Source organism: Aythya marila, assembly GCF_965140915.1.
Source record: "Aythya marila genome assembly, chromosome: 15".
In the NCBI taxonomy this organism is placed as follows: Eukaryota; Metazoa; Chordata; class Aves; order Anseriformes; family Anatidae; genus Aythya; species Aythya marila.
Genome location: NC_139056.1, coordinates 3,285,499 through 3,302,513, shown reverse-complemented (window position 1 = coordinate 3,302,513; position 17,015 = coordinate 3,285,499). Strand labels below are relative to the sequence as shown.

Sequence of the window (17,015 nt, the reverse complement as noted above, 5' to 3'; positions counted from 1 at the left end):
GAGTTCATACTTTATTCTACCATCCCTTCTGTACCAGCATGCTTAAGGCTGATATTTTCTCATTAAGAACAATCTGCAATCTGCATGCTTTTTTTTTTTTTTTCCCTCTAATATGAGCATTTACATATTTGGTCACAGAAGACATGTGACTAGTGATACAGGATTTTGGAGATTATCAACTGAAAGCCTCTCCCAACTCCTTCTGTCAAAAGGATCAGAAAAAATTAGCATACATATTTGAAGAGTGGATTCACTACAGGCACACCAGGTGCCTCCTAGGAGAGCTTCAGACAGACCAGTGGCAGAAGGAAGCTGAGGCAGCCGTGCTGCTAGGTGTAACGGGAGCAGCACAGTCTGCAGGGGCTGAGCAAGGCCGTGGGTTATCCTGCATGCAGCTGGCACCTGTGCTGCAGCAGGGCATGTTGTCAGTAGACAATAAGCCTGCAAAGAACCCACTGGTTCGCCACTCATCCATGGCTTAAGGGCTGGCAGGATGCACAAAACCATATTTTTCAAGCTCAAAAAATATTCCCACTCATACTTCTTTTCCTGCAATGTTTTCTCCTACAGCCTAAGATTAAAAATATAATGTTTCATTATTTTTTGTTGTTGTTGTTGCTGAAGCACTATTATTTTCAAGTAAATAATTACTCAAAAGTGTCTAAGAGAGTAAGGAAAATGATGTGAAATTTAATATTTCTAAGATGTTAAAATTCAGCCCCCAATCATCCAATATGTTTGACTAAAAGTATTTTTCTATTTTTTTCTACTTTCGAAAATATGCCTTCTTGTACGTAGTTCGCATTTACACGGCTTACATAAATTAATTTGTAAAGCATAACCATAAATGCCAATGTATTAGTGATGACCCACAAGTTACTCACTGGTTCATACAAAAATATGAAAAAGTTCATTGTATATCTTAAATACTTACAGGTGGCTACATTAACAATGGAAGGACTTTCTAGTAAATTATAAATGATTTTCTATCACTTCTGTCAAAAATAACTTTTGTATCTAACTGGAACCATTGGGTAGCCAGAACTACAGACAGCTTTAAAATAAAGATCTGGAATAAGTTTAAAAGAATTTGCACAACTAGTTGAGTCTCTTTGGCATCCTTTGAGGAAGTATAAATTGAAAAAAGATTTTCAGAAGAAAAGATTGAAACCATTATTTAAAATTATGCTGCTGAAGCAAAATTAATAGTGGTAGAGCCTTGGGACTAGCTGTCTTTTGTCACAGAAAGTAGATAGAACTTTCAGAAACCTTCACTAACAGAACTGTACAAAGTTGATATACCATTATATACCATTATTAAGAACCCCAGTTTACAACGAAGCACCTGCCAGCATAGTTGTCTTCAGAACCTTTGCTCCCATGCAAAAAGTTTCCTGTTTACAGTACTTTTATTTATTATCCAAGATCTTTGGGGATTTACAAAAGTGAAGAGAATGGAGGTTGCACTTCATTACACTCCAGGGCAACAAATTATAACAACCTTAGTGTAAGCACATAAGCATTTTTGGTGACAGAAAAAAGCCAATATCCAGGGCTGGTCCCCATTGGGTATTAGTGCACAGGTGGATATAGAAACAAAGGAGGTTACTATATACAAGGAGATTTTGTGGAGATTAAATCACTCTAATCCATTCTGCACTCAGCTTGCCAGGTAAAGAAGCTCTTCTTTATAATATTTATTCTACTATGTTACCAATAGGAGGTTTTTACTGCTTTTAGCAACCAAGTACCAGGTCATACATTCTACAGTATTACTTACAGGTAAAATAAAATAAAATAAAATAAAATAAAATAAAATAAAATAAAATAAAATAAAATAAAATAAAATAAAATAAAATCAGGAAAGTAAATAAAAGCTAAGAAGAATATTTGCATCAGCAATTGTTATTTTATTTTCCTCTTTCTTCCAATACAGCTGGATGGTATATAGACCAATTTTCTTTCTGTTAGTTCTCTTTCATTTTTATCACTGTTCTTTGTACCTGTTACAACAAGAATTATACTCTTGTTGGTTTGTATATATAAATGGTTCAGAATTTGTATATGACCTATTAGCAGCAATTTTTACCAATCTCCTTTGGTTGCTGAGGGCATTGTTAAATGAATGAGTTGCTTGATTACTGGAGGAACATAGGTGTCAGGAATGTAAACATGCTTCACAGAATCATCTAGGTTGGAGGAGATCTCCAAGATCACCTAGTCCAACCTCTGACCTAACACTAACAAGTCCTCCATTAAACTGTATCACTAAGTGCTACATCTAAACATCTTTTAAAGACCTCCAGGGTTGGTGACTCCACCACTTCCCTGGGCAGCCCATTCCAATGCCTAACAACCCTTTTGGTAAAGAAGTTTTTCCTAATAGCCAACCTAAACTTTCCCTGGCACAACTATGTCTGCTGTTCCTATCCTCTCAACTTCTGTTCCATATACAACATATTAAGAAACCTATGAGGCTGAATTTCTCATGAACATGTCGGGAAGTTTGCTAGTGTACCAACAATCCTCATAAACAATCCATGTCAGCTCTTGATTTGCATCTCAAGAATGTAATATAATAATCACCTTTCCAGACAGAATTAGAATTACTTTTGTTGTGGTCTGAAATACTGTTTTATGATGTGTCATTTCAAATGTGCTCAGAAATATATGAGAAACACCTAATTAAAAGGCCACTGTTGTACATTAATACTGTATTGTATACAATAATAACATTGTCCATCTGACTGGGGAATCCACGCAGAACCTCCAACTTTGATGCATACTATTTGGTAAGTGTTAGCTTAGCCCTTCATTATCAGTAGTCAAACTTAGTATGCTTTTAAGTATGTTAACAAAAAAAAGTGCTTCTTGATTGCCACTTGGGACCTTTCTATGAACTGAATACTCCTCTTTTGGTTTAAACACAACCATGGCTGTATTGATTACATTAAATACCTCCATCTATTATTAACAAGGAATAAACTAATAGAATCCAAAAATACACACCTCCTTTAACCCTTTCTTCCGGTATGTCAAAAATATAAATAAAAATGATATTTAATTTCCTCAAAGTTATCTATGGATTTTCTCTTATACAAGAAAACTGAATGGCAGGGAGGAGAATGTAAAGCAGTTAATGTTCAAAGGTGAGTTCTTTAAGTCCAGATCAGTATCTATATTGTCTTCTGAAAGCTAACCTGAAATACATTCAGTTACTGAATAACCTATGCATACTTGCCTTCTGATAAGTTTCACACAGAAAAATGAGAATCTGTACATTCTCTTATATTTATGCAATAAGTCCTTGATCCATATATAACCTTATATAGGTTCCTCGTATAGGTTATTAAAAATAGGGGAAAAAAGGCGGAAGGGGGAGGGGGTAGGGGTTTTCAAAGACATGTTATGGGATCTCCGCCTCAAAAAATCTGTTTAACTTTCCTTCCATAACTTTTCTGAGCATAGTGCATGGGTTTGTTTGTTTGTTTTTAATTATTATTTATTATCATTTCTTAGAGTGTCACCAAAACACTCAATAAAATTTGGCAGTGACTCAGAGAACAGCAATACATGTTGCAACCAACATCATTTGTAAGCTATCCTTCCAATTACTCTTTGCTTTTGGGAAATAGGCCTCTTTCTCCTGTTACATATGTGCATTGTCTGGTTTATTAAGTCATGCATTGGGTTTAGAAGGTTTCTATATCATCTAAGGGAAAAGCAGATGAGCAATCAAGTTTGCAGCTCTGGTAAAAGTTTTGTGCGAGATCCATTCTCTCTTCCTTCTGTAACTCATACTCAATCTAGCAAGGTGCTTCAGGACCTCTCTCTCCAGGATGTGCCATACCATACACAACTGGTCAGATTGCTTACCAGTATGTACTGCAGTGACTTGGATTGGGAAAGACATTGTGCACGGCACAACAGAAGTGCTGATTCCTGTGCAAATTCTTTTAAGCTCTGCTCCCATGTCAAGATCCTTTTCCAGCCCTGACAACATCATGAGTTACTTTAAAGCTTGACCCACTTCATCAGTGAAAAGCTGCAAGATACATGAACTACCGAGGCACTAAAATTCACCAGGATTGCCTTGAGAGGAATACATTATTCATGCAGATTCCCAAATTTTGTGAACATGAAAAAGACATTACAAAAAGGTAATGCAGTGTTTCCAAACTTTCCAAATGAAGTATGTGACAATAACTGTTTTTAGTGGTAACTTTAGGCTGTGCCATGGTTCTCTTGGTCTGTGGCAAAGTAATACCAACTTAAAAACAAACACTGACTTGTTTTTATTTTAATTTCATGCCAGTCTTACCATAGATGAGCTGTATTTTGTGCAAAGAATTTTTGTAATTTTTCTGCTCACAATATAAAGCAATTGCAATAAACTGCTCTCCCCAAATATAGTAAAAAAAATAAAAATTAAAAAAATAATAATAAAAAAGTTAATCAACCATACACATTCCTTGTATTGTAACCAAAAAGAAAATACTGTGTCACACAAAGTCAGCTGCTGCTTATACCAAAATACCTAGGAAGGCTGGAGAGTTTCCCTATGCTTGTTAGATAATTTTTATAATTGGCATCCACCTGTAAATACTTACATACTGTCACAAAAAAAAAAAAATCTAAAACTGGAAATAAGCTGTGTAATCATGTAAAAAATAGTGGTAGTGCTGTCAGTACTGCCCATAAGTGTAACTTTCCTGCAATGTTTACTGTATTTATATGTACCTGAATACACATTCATATATACATATATATGTAACTGACATTAACTGGTATTCACTATGATCATATACAGAGAAATGTGTCCCACTGAAGTTGTTCATGACCTTTGAAAATCAAATCGGTGTTCCTAATCTTTCTAGTTCCTCCTATTAGACTAACATATATGTAAATGATAGTTACTCTTGGTTCATTTAACTTGATCTTGGTTCACTTGCAACTTTGAGAAAAACAAACAAACAAAAACAAACAAAAAAATCCCCCAAGATATTCTACAGTATAAATATAAACTAAGCTGGTATACCAATTTTGAAACATAATAATTGGAAATATAAAACGCACTTATATTCAGCTGATAACTAAAATGGCCCACATTCATACATCTGCCTGATGAATAAGGGCTGCAGTATAAATAGAATCACAAATAAATGAAACTGGAGTTCTTCTGCTCAAATACAAACACTACAGTTTCCATACCCTTTCATCTTGTGTCAAGATGCTATTTTCTGTGTAAATTACCTATTTCAGTAAATCAATAAAACAGAAATGCAAATTTAATGCAATTAGATGCAGAGATGCATACTACTAATTTCTTAGTTCCAATGGATGCTGGTTTTAACTTAGAAATAAAAATCTACTCTGAATGACAAGCTCTATCTGAGAGTATAAAAGCAAAAACTGAATCATCATGTATAATCTTGGTTTTTGTTAGTTTAGTTCTTCTCTAGCCAATTCAGATTCCACAACTTCATGAGCATAAAAGAAACATTACAAAAAGCAATGCAATGTTTCCAAACTTTCCAAAACATTCACTTTCACTAGAATCAGTTCTATGGTGGGAGATATTCCCCAAACAATTTTCACAAAGAAAATTTGACAGAGCAGATATTGTGTCCCATTCTAAAACACAGCTTTGTCTAAGCTACCTCCAAAGATAAATAAACAAATGAAATCTCAGTATTTTTAAATTTCTTCTCAGTAAGTATTATGAAATTCAATTCCAATGTTAATGTATTGGGGATTCTATAATCCAGTGCCCCAAAATGAGAAGAAAATGTAGAAGAGGAAACAGAAGGCATTAGCTGTATGTTTGGAATACAATCCAACAAATCTTAAACTGCTTTAGCATTAATTTGCAAATGCAATCAAGGTTTAAAACACATCTGAGTTTTCCACTCTACTTAACTATATTATCTTTACATTTCATATATTGCTTTATTACTTTACACTTGAGAATAGTTTGTCTGTCTGACTACCAACCCTAATTCTTGGATCCTTCTTTGTTATTCGTCTAATCAGATTCATTTATTCCTCTGATTCTCATTAATTTGCAACCTTATCTAACATTGCAAATATTGCACTCAGTCCTGAACAAAATGTTTTAGTGATTACCTTGTAGTTTGTCTTAAATTTTCCTCTGAGAGATATTTAAGGCAGTGCTTCTTCCACATAGCCCTATCTGGTATTTGAGTCACAGTCTCAAGTTTTATTTCATAAAACAACCACCAAGTATACTGAAGCTTAGACTTCAGGTTCAGACAAAGCACACAAAGGCTAACTCTGCATTTTCAAGTAATTAGTGAGACAGTAGCAGCAGCCGTAATAAACAACTGGTTTATATCCAGTCCCTAAACCTACATCACACAGTCTGGAGGATTTACTCTGGGCTAGTTTTAGCTTTGTCCCCTGAAGCAGACAACCCCATCATACATGGTTCAAAGCTGTCCAAAAGCCAGTCTGGTTCAAATGTTTATCTCCCCTTCACGGGACACATGACAGCAAGCACACGGAGCTTCCAATGCAGTTCCTTGCAATCTGAATCTATTTCACTTGTACCATACCTGCTTTGCAAACTTGAACACAAAATGTGTCAAGCAGGCATAATTCTCATATTTACCTCAAAATCATGCTAAAGCTCCAAACAACAATATTAACAGGAGGAGGCCAGGAAAATGTTTTAAAAAAGAAAGTATCAATATAATGTTTATAATTAGATAGTTTTAGGGTGCCAGCATATTTCTTTAATATTTTTGGTCTAATCAGAAAACCACAGTATGCATTTTTGCTAACCACAAGAATGACAAGAATGACACTTAAAAAAAGTCCAAGCATTATTTTCTTCTCAAAACATTAGGAAAAAAAAATCACTAGGGGGGCAGGGTCCTCCTAGTTTCCAACTACCTGCAGCTCAGGGACTTCCTAAGCCCAAAGCAGTTTCTGTGAATCTTACAGAAGAACAGCATCTTACTTGATTAAAAACAAAACAAAACAAAATAAAATAAAAACATTCGAGACATACAGGAGGAAGTGATGTTATGCCACGTACGCCATTTATTCATTTCTGGAATTCTTTACTATTCTTCTATGTATTAATTTCTGCAGGTTTTCTCCATCCCAGAATAACTAATGTGACAATTCTTCACTCTTCCTCCCTGACTCAGCTTTGTGTTTTGCATCCATGCCAGCTCTATTGACTTCTGGCACTGCTTTGTCTTCAAGTATTCTACATCTACATACTGTAACTACTGATATGATTTCTAGAAAAATCTTCAGCATCAGGGATCTGGATTGTCACTGGAGAATCAAATACAGCTGCTAATACTTCACTATAGTGGTGATGCAGCAGTAATTTAGACCAACTAACTCCAATTCCATTGACTCCTAGTAGAAAGATAGGGTCAGTGTGGTTTTGCTGTGTAATCACATAACCAAATAAGACCAGCTGAAATGGAGTATCTCAGTAGTAAGTCAGACTGATTTGCAGAAAACTCAAGACTGCATCTCAACAGGTCTTTACCAACAATCAAAGAAATCCAAACCAACCCCTCTCCCCAAACACCTCCTTTCCCATTTTGAAAGAATTCCAACTTTCAGCAAACATGCAGTTGATGTTTTTCGGATCCTATTCGTGCACAAGTTAATCGTCATACAGTATCAAATGATACCACTATACCACACTGTGGTCAAACTTACACAACTTTTATACTGAAGAAGCTGAAACTCCTTAAACATTATCTGCTGTTATAAAGCTCTATCTACAGCTCACAATTTACCATGAAATAATCAAGTGTATGCAATTTCTATTAGAGATCACATAAGAACAATATCAAAGCCGACCTGTATACTGGATTTTTAAATATGCATCCACATAGAAGGAATATTTTTAAAAGGGTAATACTGACAGTATCTGTGATTTTCTTTTTAAAATTTAGACTTCAATTCAATGTTAAATCTATGTCAATTAATGTTGTTTCAGATTTAAATTTTTAACCAATTAATTTAGTTAATCTTTCAAAAAATAACAGTCATTGGCATTATGCTTTGCATAATCCTTGTTTAGTTTCTGTAATGGTAGACATTTTAATGAAAATCTCATTATACTGCAGCATAAGGCATAATTAATTCTCAAAGATTTTTTTTATGTGTAAATAGCTAGTACAGATGTTGCCGAATTCCATTTTCTAGTGACTTTATTAATTTTTCATAAACCAGTATATATAATGGCATCTAAAAGCTCCATAGAAGTTTCAGAAATGCATTAACTGTCACCACTGGTGTTAAACTAACTACAATTATATCATTTATATGATTGTACTTTAACATTATGTTTTTTAAAACAACAGTTACAGATTTGTGTTATGCTTTGAAAAGGAACATCTCTATATAATTAATGGATGGGATATTATATAATAATAATGTCATTTTACTGTATTTAGAAAATTACTTAAACTGTTTAGCTAATAATTTTGACAATATGTTTATTTGGAAAAAATCTGCCAAAATCTGCCATTTACTCATTGGCTAAGTTCAAATCTAAGCATATAAAATTAATTATAAAGTGAATTAATATATATATTGATAAACAGCCAAGTTTCACCTGCTTTACAGATATGGTACAGTGAACTTTTACCCTAGGGTCTAGAATTGCTGGGCAATCATATGATTCAGCTTCACAAATTCCAAATACTTTCAATAAAAAGTATTTCTAGGGCATTTTATAACAGTCATTTAAATTCAAAGAGAAACACTAGAAAGATTAAATGAATCCCAGGTGCTTTTACACTCCAGAAATGGATGCTTTAAGACACTGACAAAGAGAATAAGCATTACCAAACATACAAAAATCCCTCAATCTGCTTGAGGGTAGGAAGGCTCTGCAGGAGGATCTGGATAGGCTGCACCGATGGGCTGAGGCCAACTGCATGAAGTTCAACAAGGCCAAGTGCCAGGTCCTCCACGTGGGGTGCAATAACCCCAAGCAGAGCTACAGGCTAGGAGATGAGTGGTTGGAGAGCTGCCAGGCAGAGAAGGACCTGGGAGTGATGGTTGATAGTCAGCTGAATATGAGCCAGCAGTGTGCTCAGGTGGCCAAGAAGGCCAACAGCATCCTGGCTTGTATAAGAAACAGTGTGACCAGCAGGGCTAGGGAGGTGATCGTCCCCCTGTACTCAGCTCTGGTGAGGCCGCACCTGGAGTACTGTGTTCAGTTTTGGGCCCCTCGCTACAAGAAGGACATCGAGGTGCTCGAAAGAGTCCAGAGAAGGGCGACGAAGCTGGTGAGGGGCCTGGAGAACAAGTCCTACGAGGAGCGGCTGAGGGAGCTGGGCTTGTTCAGCCTGGAGAAAAGGAGGCTGAGGGGCGACCTTATTGCTCTCTACAGGGAGGCATTGCTCCTCAAAGGAGGCTGTAGCAAGGTGGGGGTTGGTCTGTTCTCCCACGTGCCTGGTGACAGGACAAGGGGGAATGGGCTAAAGTTGCGCCAGGGGAGGTTTAGGTTGGATCTTAGGAAGAACTTCTTTACCGAAAGGGTTGTTAGACATTGGAACAGGCTGCCCAGGGAAGTGGTGGAGTCACCATCCCTGGAAGTCTTTAAAAGACGTTTAGATGTAGAGCTTAGGGATATGGTTTAGTGGGGACTGTTAGTGTTAGGTCAGAGGTTGGACTCGATGATCTTGAGGTCTCTTCCAACCTAGAAATTCTGTGATTCTGTGTATTATACACAAATAGTCAAAAGCACAAGCTCTTCTCTTTTCTTACATTTTAACTGATGGAGATTTTTTTCCTAGCCACCTGGGAACAATATATACTAAGTATTAACGAAACTGGATGTCTACCCTAGCCCTCACTGGGTTCAGACTATGTACAGAGTGAATACAACTACTCAAATTGAGCTAATGGAAGAAAAGTAACTACGAAGAAAGAGCTGAACTAACACAAGATGAATACTGAAACAATGGCATTAACTGCTGAGATTAAGGGCATCTCTCCTATAAGGAAAGGCAGAGAGAGCTGTGACTGTTCAGCCTGGAGAAGAGAAGGCTCAGGTGAATCTTATCAACATGCACAAATATCTGAAAGGAGACTGTAAAGAAGACAGAGCAAGGCTCATTTCAGTGGTACCCAGTGACAATAGGAGTGGCAACGAGCACAGGCTGAAACACCGGGGTTGCATCTGAATGCCAGGAAACACTCTTTTTACTATGAGGATGACTAGGATGAGAGGTTTGTGAGCCCTGGGGATACTGAAAAGCTGTCTGGACATGGTACTGAGCAGCCTGCTTTAAGTGACTTGCCTTGAACAGGAGGGTTTGACCACATGACCCTTGTAACCTCAGCCATTCTGTGAAGCTGTCAACAGATAAAGTATCATTATAGTATCTTATATTTAGCTATGTAGGATGACTAGCTGTTGAAGAACATCTAGCACTTCTTGACTATTCACAAAAAAACTGTATGTAATTAGCTGCTTAAGTAAAAGGAGGATGGGATCTCTGTAAGCTGTGCGCTATGACCTGTAGTGGTTCTTTTCCCATTAATCTTAAGTCATTTCTTTCTCCACTGCCAAACAAAAGTTTTGAAATAGCAGATTGTTTGTTAGTTATGACTGTAATTTATGTATATATTTATTTATTTATTTATTTTTCCTGTGGACACTGTGGACACTGTACTCCGAAAGAACATTCACTAGATTGCCAGGTCATTCCCGTAACATATTTTGCCCCAACTTCACATACTTGAACTGTCAAAAAGAAGCCTATTCACTAGCTCTGATCCCTAAAATATATTTCTGCCTCATGCAAGAAAAAAGACTTTTCTAATGGCCTTACTATGTCTCAAGTTACCTGCACTAAAGGATCTGTTGTAGTAATATAAATGCAATGATATTCTACATTCTACTAAGGAGAGTGCTTAATAATTGCTCAATAATTCATCATATAAAACAACAACAAACAAACAAACCAACAACAACAAAAAACATAAGCAGCAATAGCCACTTCATTTTCGTACTGCCCAAGGCTGAAATAACGTCTAGCTATTAAGCATAAAATATACACAATATGAGAACAAATAAACAGGTAAAATTCATGTTATAACACCACACCAGAAATAAAGAATGTAACAATATACTCCAAAAGTACCATAATACTCATATTAATGAAACCAATCTGCATATCTGTCTTTTGTCAATCACAGATGAACAAACATCTGTGTGAGAGTGGACTTATGCTTAACATAGCAAAATTATGTTTCACTATGGGATGGATTTAAAATTGGATGGATACACACAAAAAAAAAAAAAAATAAAAAAAAAAAAAGCCCCAGTTTATATGAAGACCTTGTGAGATGAATAACACACTTCTTCTTACGAATATACTCATTAGAACCTGCCTGAAAACTTGATAAAACAGTTTAAAAAAGATATGCTGAAATGAAATGATAACTTCATTAAACATCTATTTCTCGTAAGGATGAAAAACGCCTTATGTAGTATTCTTTTACTATTTAAGGAAAATATAGAAGAATATTTGGAGGTACAGCAAATTAAAAAAAAAAAATCTATCATGTTTATATTGCAAAGTGGAATTCTGCAAAATGTTGAAATGAGACAAATCTCTGTCCTTTTGTTTTCTATGAAATGCCATTTTAGGATACTCCAGCAGACCTGGGGAAGGGCTGGAGGTGTGCCAGTGATCTACCCACTTGCACACTTGCAGTCAGCAGCTATTAAGGAGTATTAAGGCCTCTGAGTTTTAACATCAGCTTTCAAATGGCACTTTAAGAACATGCCATTGTCAATCCCCAATAATGCACGATGTGAATGTCCATATTCTTGGAGTGTTCTGCTTTACTGTAGCATGGCCATTTTGAAGACAGAAAAAGTCTTAGAAGGGCTACTCAGGAAGAAAACTCAATAGTATTTTTATAAACAAACTTTTTTTTTTTTTTCCAGTCCCCAAGTAATTGTTTACTTACATTGTGCTTGGTGTGTATCTTCCATTTATCTTATAGTCTCCATTTTTATCTGTCATGCCTCAATAAAGGTTTTTTTTTACAGAAGTGTACACTCAGAAAAAAAGCAGAGCTATAACAATCATGTCATTGGTCCTACTGTTTACCATTATCTTCAAGGTTTTAGAGTTGATTTACATTGCATTCCTCCCTATTTGACTTTAATTGCCTGCTTCATGTTGTCAGGACATAACTATATCTTAGATTTGCATTGCATTAGGGGATCTCTTCCTTTCTCTATTGATCTTGTCTTATGGAGTAATTTAACTCAATTCTAATTTTCTATTGCATGTGGGGTGCTCTCTATCCAAGGAAGTGAGTTATGTGTATTCAAGTGGTGCATCTTATGAATCTTGTTAAGCTTTACTGCCTTATAGCTCGCACTGATGGAATATTTAATCACAGAAATGAGTTGGCAGATATGATGTACAATACGGGTAAGTCTTGCAGCATGTGTCTTCACCGGCAATTGAGAAACGGTTGAATTTGCCATTCATCAGTGCCATCCTGACAGCTTTGTATAACATTCTGGTGTTTGTTTGTTTTGTTGTTGTTTTTGTTTTGTTTTGTTTGCTTATTCCTGAAGATTAAAAGTACTTTAAATCAATGGTTTCTCTGCAAATGTATCATCTTTACTTCAGAAACGGCCAAATTTTTCATCATTTATTAGAGCTAAAGGAATTTCTTGCACTGACTATGAAATAGTTGGTGTCACTTCAAAATGACAGTGCTGGAGACAATAATTAAAACAAATAACAAGAACTTTGTCTTAAAATCACATTTCTAATTTTATAATCTTCAAAAGAGCAATTGCTTTTTCTCCAGGTAAGGTGGGTGGACACAGAAGTAGAGATATGCCACAGCATTCTATTATGGCATACAAGAAGTACATTGGTCTTTTACTATCTCATTTTATAATGACTTTAAGAGATTTGCACAGAGACAGAGCTTTTTTTTTTTTTTTTTTTTTTTTTTTTAAGTAATTGCTTAAAAGAAGGTTTAAACGTCTGTGATAAGAAATAAATTTTTAGTCAATTCTGAAAATATACATTTGAGGTGCATGTAAAAAAATGCCTGAATACGTAAACAGAAAAAAAAATCTGAAATGCATTAAGTATCTCAATAGAATTTTCTGCATAGGTGTGGTGGAGTACATACCATAATTCATAAAATTGAATTAATACTTTTCTAATGGTAATTAAAGATTCTCATTAAGAAGGGCAAACACCTCCCTTGTGCTGGCAATAAAAATGCATTTGGGACTTTAGGAGGTTATACAAAAAAAAATAAAAATCAATAACCTGCCATTTTATAATTAAAATTAAAAATAAATGTTAGGAAAAATCCAGTAAATTAAGAAAATTACCTTCAGGAGAGATTGAAAATATTGATTTTAATTTACAAACTATGTGAACTCTTCATGCCCTACTTCATGAGACAATTATAAGTCAGATTGTTAATTCTGCATACGTATTAGAAAATTGATTACTGTACTGTGGGAATATTATTACATTTGTCATTAACAAAAAGTCATTTATATAAAATGACTAATAACTCTGACTTTCTAATTTATGCAGGTTCAGGTTTGGTTCACTACCTACTCAAACGAGATCAATGTTAAATTCCTGTTTTCAGTGTAGGCATACATCAAGAAAGGTAATAAATTCTACCTACACTAAATATCACAATTCCTTGAATACCAGTATTTTTACTATCCTGATGCCACTTTAAACACACAATTTGGATCATTTGTATCTCTTTAGTAAATGACACTGGAGGTATTACAGGCAGCTTCATTAAATTAATTAAGTTTGTAATAGTAGTCCTATAAAACAATTTTTCTCTCTTCAACTAACCAAACATTTTCAGCCTTGTCCAGTGAAGACTTGAATATCTCCAAGAATGGAGATTCCCTAGCATCTGTAGGCAACCTCTTTCCATGTTTAACTACCACTACTGACAAATGTTTCCCTAACATGTTTAAAACTTCCCTTGTTTCAACTTGTTGTAAAGAACATATTTAACAATTATTTCTTTATTTTTCATTACCTAAATATCCAGTGGTGGATATTTTTGTTTTTTAAAACATAAATCTTTTTATCCAGTATATACACACACAGACAGAAACAACTAAAAAAATTGATCCAAATAAAACTGATAATTTCCCAGAGATTCCCAGGAAACTCATGAAAGTTTATATAAACTCATGGAAGCATATAATAAGAAAGGTGGACAACTTTGTTACCTATTAGAAACATTTGGAGTTACAGTTATTATTTCTTCCTTAGATTTAAATTATTAACTCTATTGTATATGGCTTTTTTGGACTTGCTAGTGATTATGTTTATAGACTGGGTTCAAGTTTTTCTAAAATCAGCTCAGTTTTGGAGTACAAACATTTTCAGTGATGCTGCTATAGCATACTTAGAAACTGTTGCTAGCAATGGAAAAAGGAAAAAGTTTCATCAACTCCAAATTGTACCCACAATCAGAACCATCTCAATGATCTAGAGATAATGAAGGTTACAAATACAAAATTTTTAAAGTCTGAGTAACTAAATATAAAATTTAAAGAAAAATGTTCAAGAAAAATTATGAATGCAGTTACTCTATACATTTGTGTGTATATATGTACATGTATATATAAAATATAAACTTAGATTTTTTTTATTGTTCAATAAGTTTAAATAATTCTAGGAGCAAAGTGACTAAAAATAGAATAAAATAAAATATAAAATCGAATGTAATACTGTGATATTGCAGTATACTCTATGTTTTACTATCTATTTTCCAATAAAATATATTCATTTATCTTCTACATAAACTTCGGGATTCCCAGGTAACTGTTAAAACCTTCATCATAAATCTGTAAATGACTGGCAGAACATGAATTAACATGAATTAAACGTGAATTAAACAAAGAAACCAAACTTCACACCAAATATATGATTTGTACTTCTATGTGTTTAAAAAAAAAAAAAAAAAAAAAAAACAACAACAACAACAACAAAAACACATTAAAATAAAACGCAGCATAGACAACTATAGTTTAATCCTTACCTGCATAGAATTCTGGACTATAAACTGCACCAACAACTGGATTTAATTTCCAGCCTGCAGCAAACATAAAAACATAAACAAGTTAATATTACAATTAGTGATAATAATAACATGATGTTTTTTCTTCAATTTTTGTACGGAGATACACACATAGAATGGCTCTACAAAAGGTCATCTTCATGGAAATTTTACAGCTGTATTTACTGATCTTTATTATCAGAACATTCTGATTCTGAAGTATGGAAGTAAGCAAGGAAACAAATTCTCTGGTCATGACTGTACTGCAAGTAGCACTGGAGCAAATTATTAGGTGAATCAGCCTGGCTGCAATGCAGTTAAAAAGAACCCACATTTCTGGAATTAAATCAGAATTAGTTCAGGTATCATGTAGTACTCTAGAGTAGATCTATTCTCTTTCATTGCTTTAAGTCTCTGCTCACAAGCCAGTGAGGCCAAAACAGTTCATATACTGGACATTTACTTCTGATAAGCATGTGTTAGTGTAAATTACACGACAATAAAATCATCCGAGAATTTTTATTCATCTCTGAACTCTGAAGAAAAATTATAATAATAAAAAAAAAGTGTAGACACTGAACAGGAAAGGTATTTGTGACAGGAAAGATATTTGTGCACCCCCTGTAATCCCAGTCAAATTCCAGGGCCACTTTTTTTCCACATCACATTTGTGCTTCAGACTGTCTGAAGTACAAAAGTACAAAAGTACTTCAGATAAGTACAAGTTTTTTCTTAGTGTTTAAACAACTATATAAACTGCTAAGAATGAAAAATTGGGGGTTTTCCAAAAGCACATTTTATCAGAGTAGTGGGAAGCATTGTTTGTAAATGGGAATAAATAAAAATGCAAGCTAAATTCAAGAACTATAGTACTTCAAATAGAATTATAGTACTTCAAATAGATTCAAAACAAAATACAATCAAGGCATTGAAGCAAAGCTTTTCAAAATCAAGAATGGCCAAGATTGGGAGAATTTAAATGCAAACAGTATTGAGGCTTGTTTCTGCCTTGGCCACTATAAGACTGAAAAAATCTAACACAAAATCTCGATAGTAACACAAAAGAAAGCTACTCCTAGCCTTAAAAATACTGTCATCTCTATCTGATACTGTACTGGGTTTATACGGAAAGGTTTTAGTAGCAGTGGCTGTAGGAGTGGCCTCTGTGAGAAGAGTCCAGCAGCTTCCCCACTGAGGGCCGGCTCCAAAAGGATACATTGCTCGCCACAACCAGGCCATGAGCAACAGTGACTGGGCCTCTGGAAGAGCAGACTGAAGAAAGGGAAAAAACAAGCAAGCAAGCAAGCAAACAAGCAAATGCTGTGCTACAGCAGGTGGGAGAGAGGGGTGAGGAAAGGCAAGAGCACCAGCCTTCCAGACACCCGGGCAGTGCAGCAGGAGGGCAGGAGCTGCTCCAGGCATGCAGCAGCAGTTCCCGGGTGGCCTGTAGACAGGCCCCTGGTGGAGCAGGCTGTCCCCCTGCACCCATGGGTCCCACATGGAGCAGATCTCCATGCTGCAGCCCGTGGAGGAGCCCTGGTGGAGTAGGTGGATGTGGCCTAGAGGAGGCTGCGGCCCATGCAGGAGCAGGGGGTCTGGGAGGAGCTGCCACCTGTAGGGGACCCATGTTGGAGCAGTTTGCTCCTGACGGATGGACTTCATGGTACTGACTCATGTGGGAGCAGTTGAAGAGCTGCTGCCTGTGGGCAGCCCCCGCAGGATCTGTTCGGGAAGGATGGCATCCCGTGGGAAGGACCCCGCATGGAGCAGGGGAAGAGAGTGACCAAGAAGGAGCAGTGGAGACAAAGTGTCTGACCGCAGCCCCCATTCTCCGTTCCCCTGTGCTGCTCAGGGGGAGGAAGTAGAAGAGGGTGGATGGAGGAATGTGTTTTTATTTTTTGTTTTGTTTTGTT

General features: G+C 35.8%; 1 protein-coding gene across 3 annotated transcripts in view; it reads right to left on the bottom strand.

Annotated features, from left to right (window-relative positions):
- The window catches only part of RBFOX1 (RNA binding fox-1 homolog 1), a gene marked incomplete at its 5' end in the record, with an annotated part of 284,813 nt that overhangs the window by 75,578 nt on the left and 192,220 nt on the right, over positions 1-17,015 (bottom strand). For all 3 annotated transcript variants that reach the window (XM_082772575.1, XM_082772577.1, XM_082772576.1), the window contains one exon: positions 15,085-15,138. In XM_082772575.1, the coding sequence (XP_082628701.1) occupies positions 15,085-15,138 (54 nt within the window). The remainder of the gene's footprint in view (positions 1-15,084; positions 15,139-17,015) is intronic.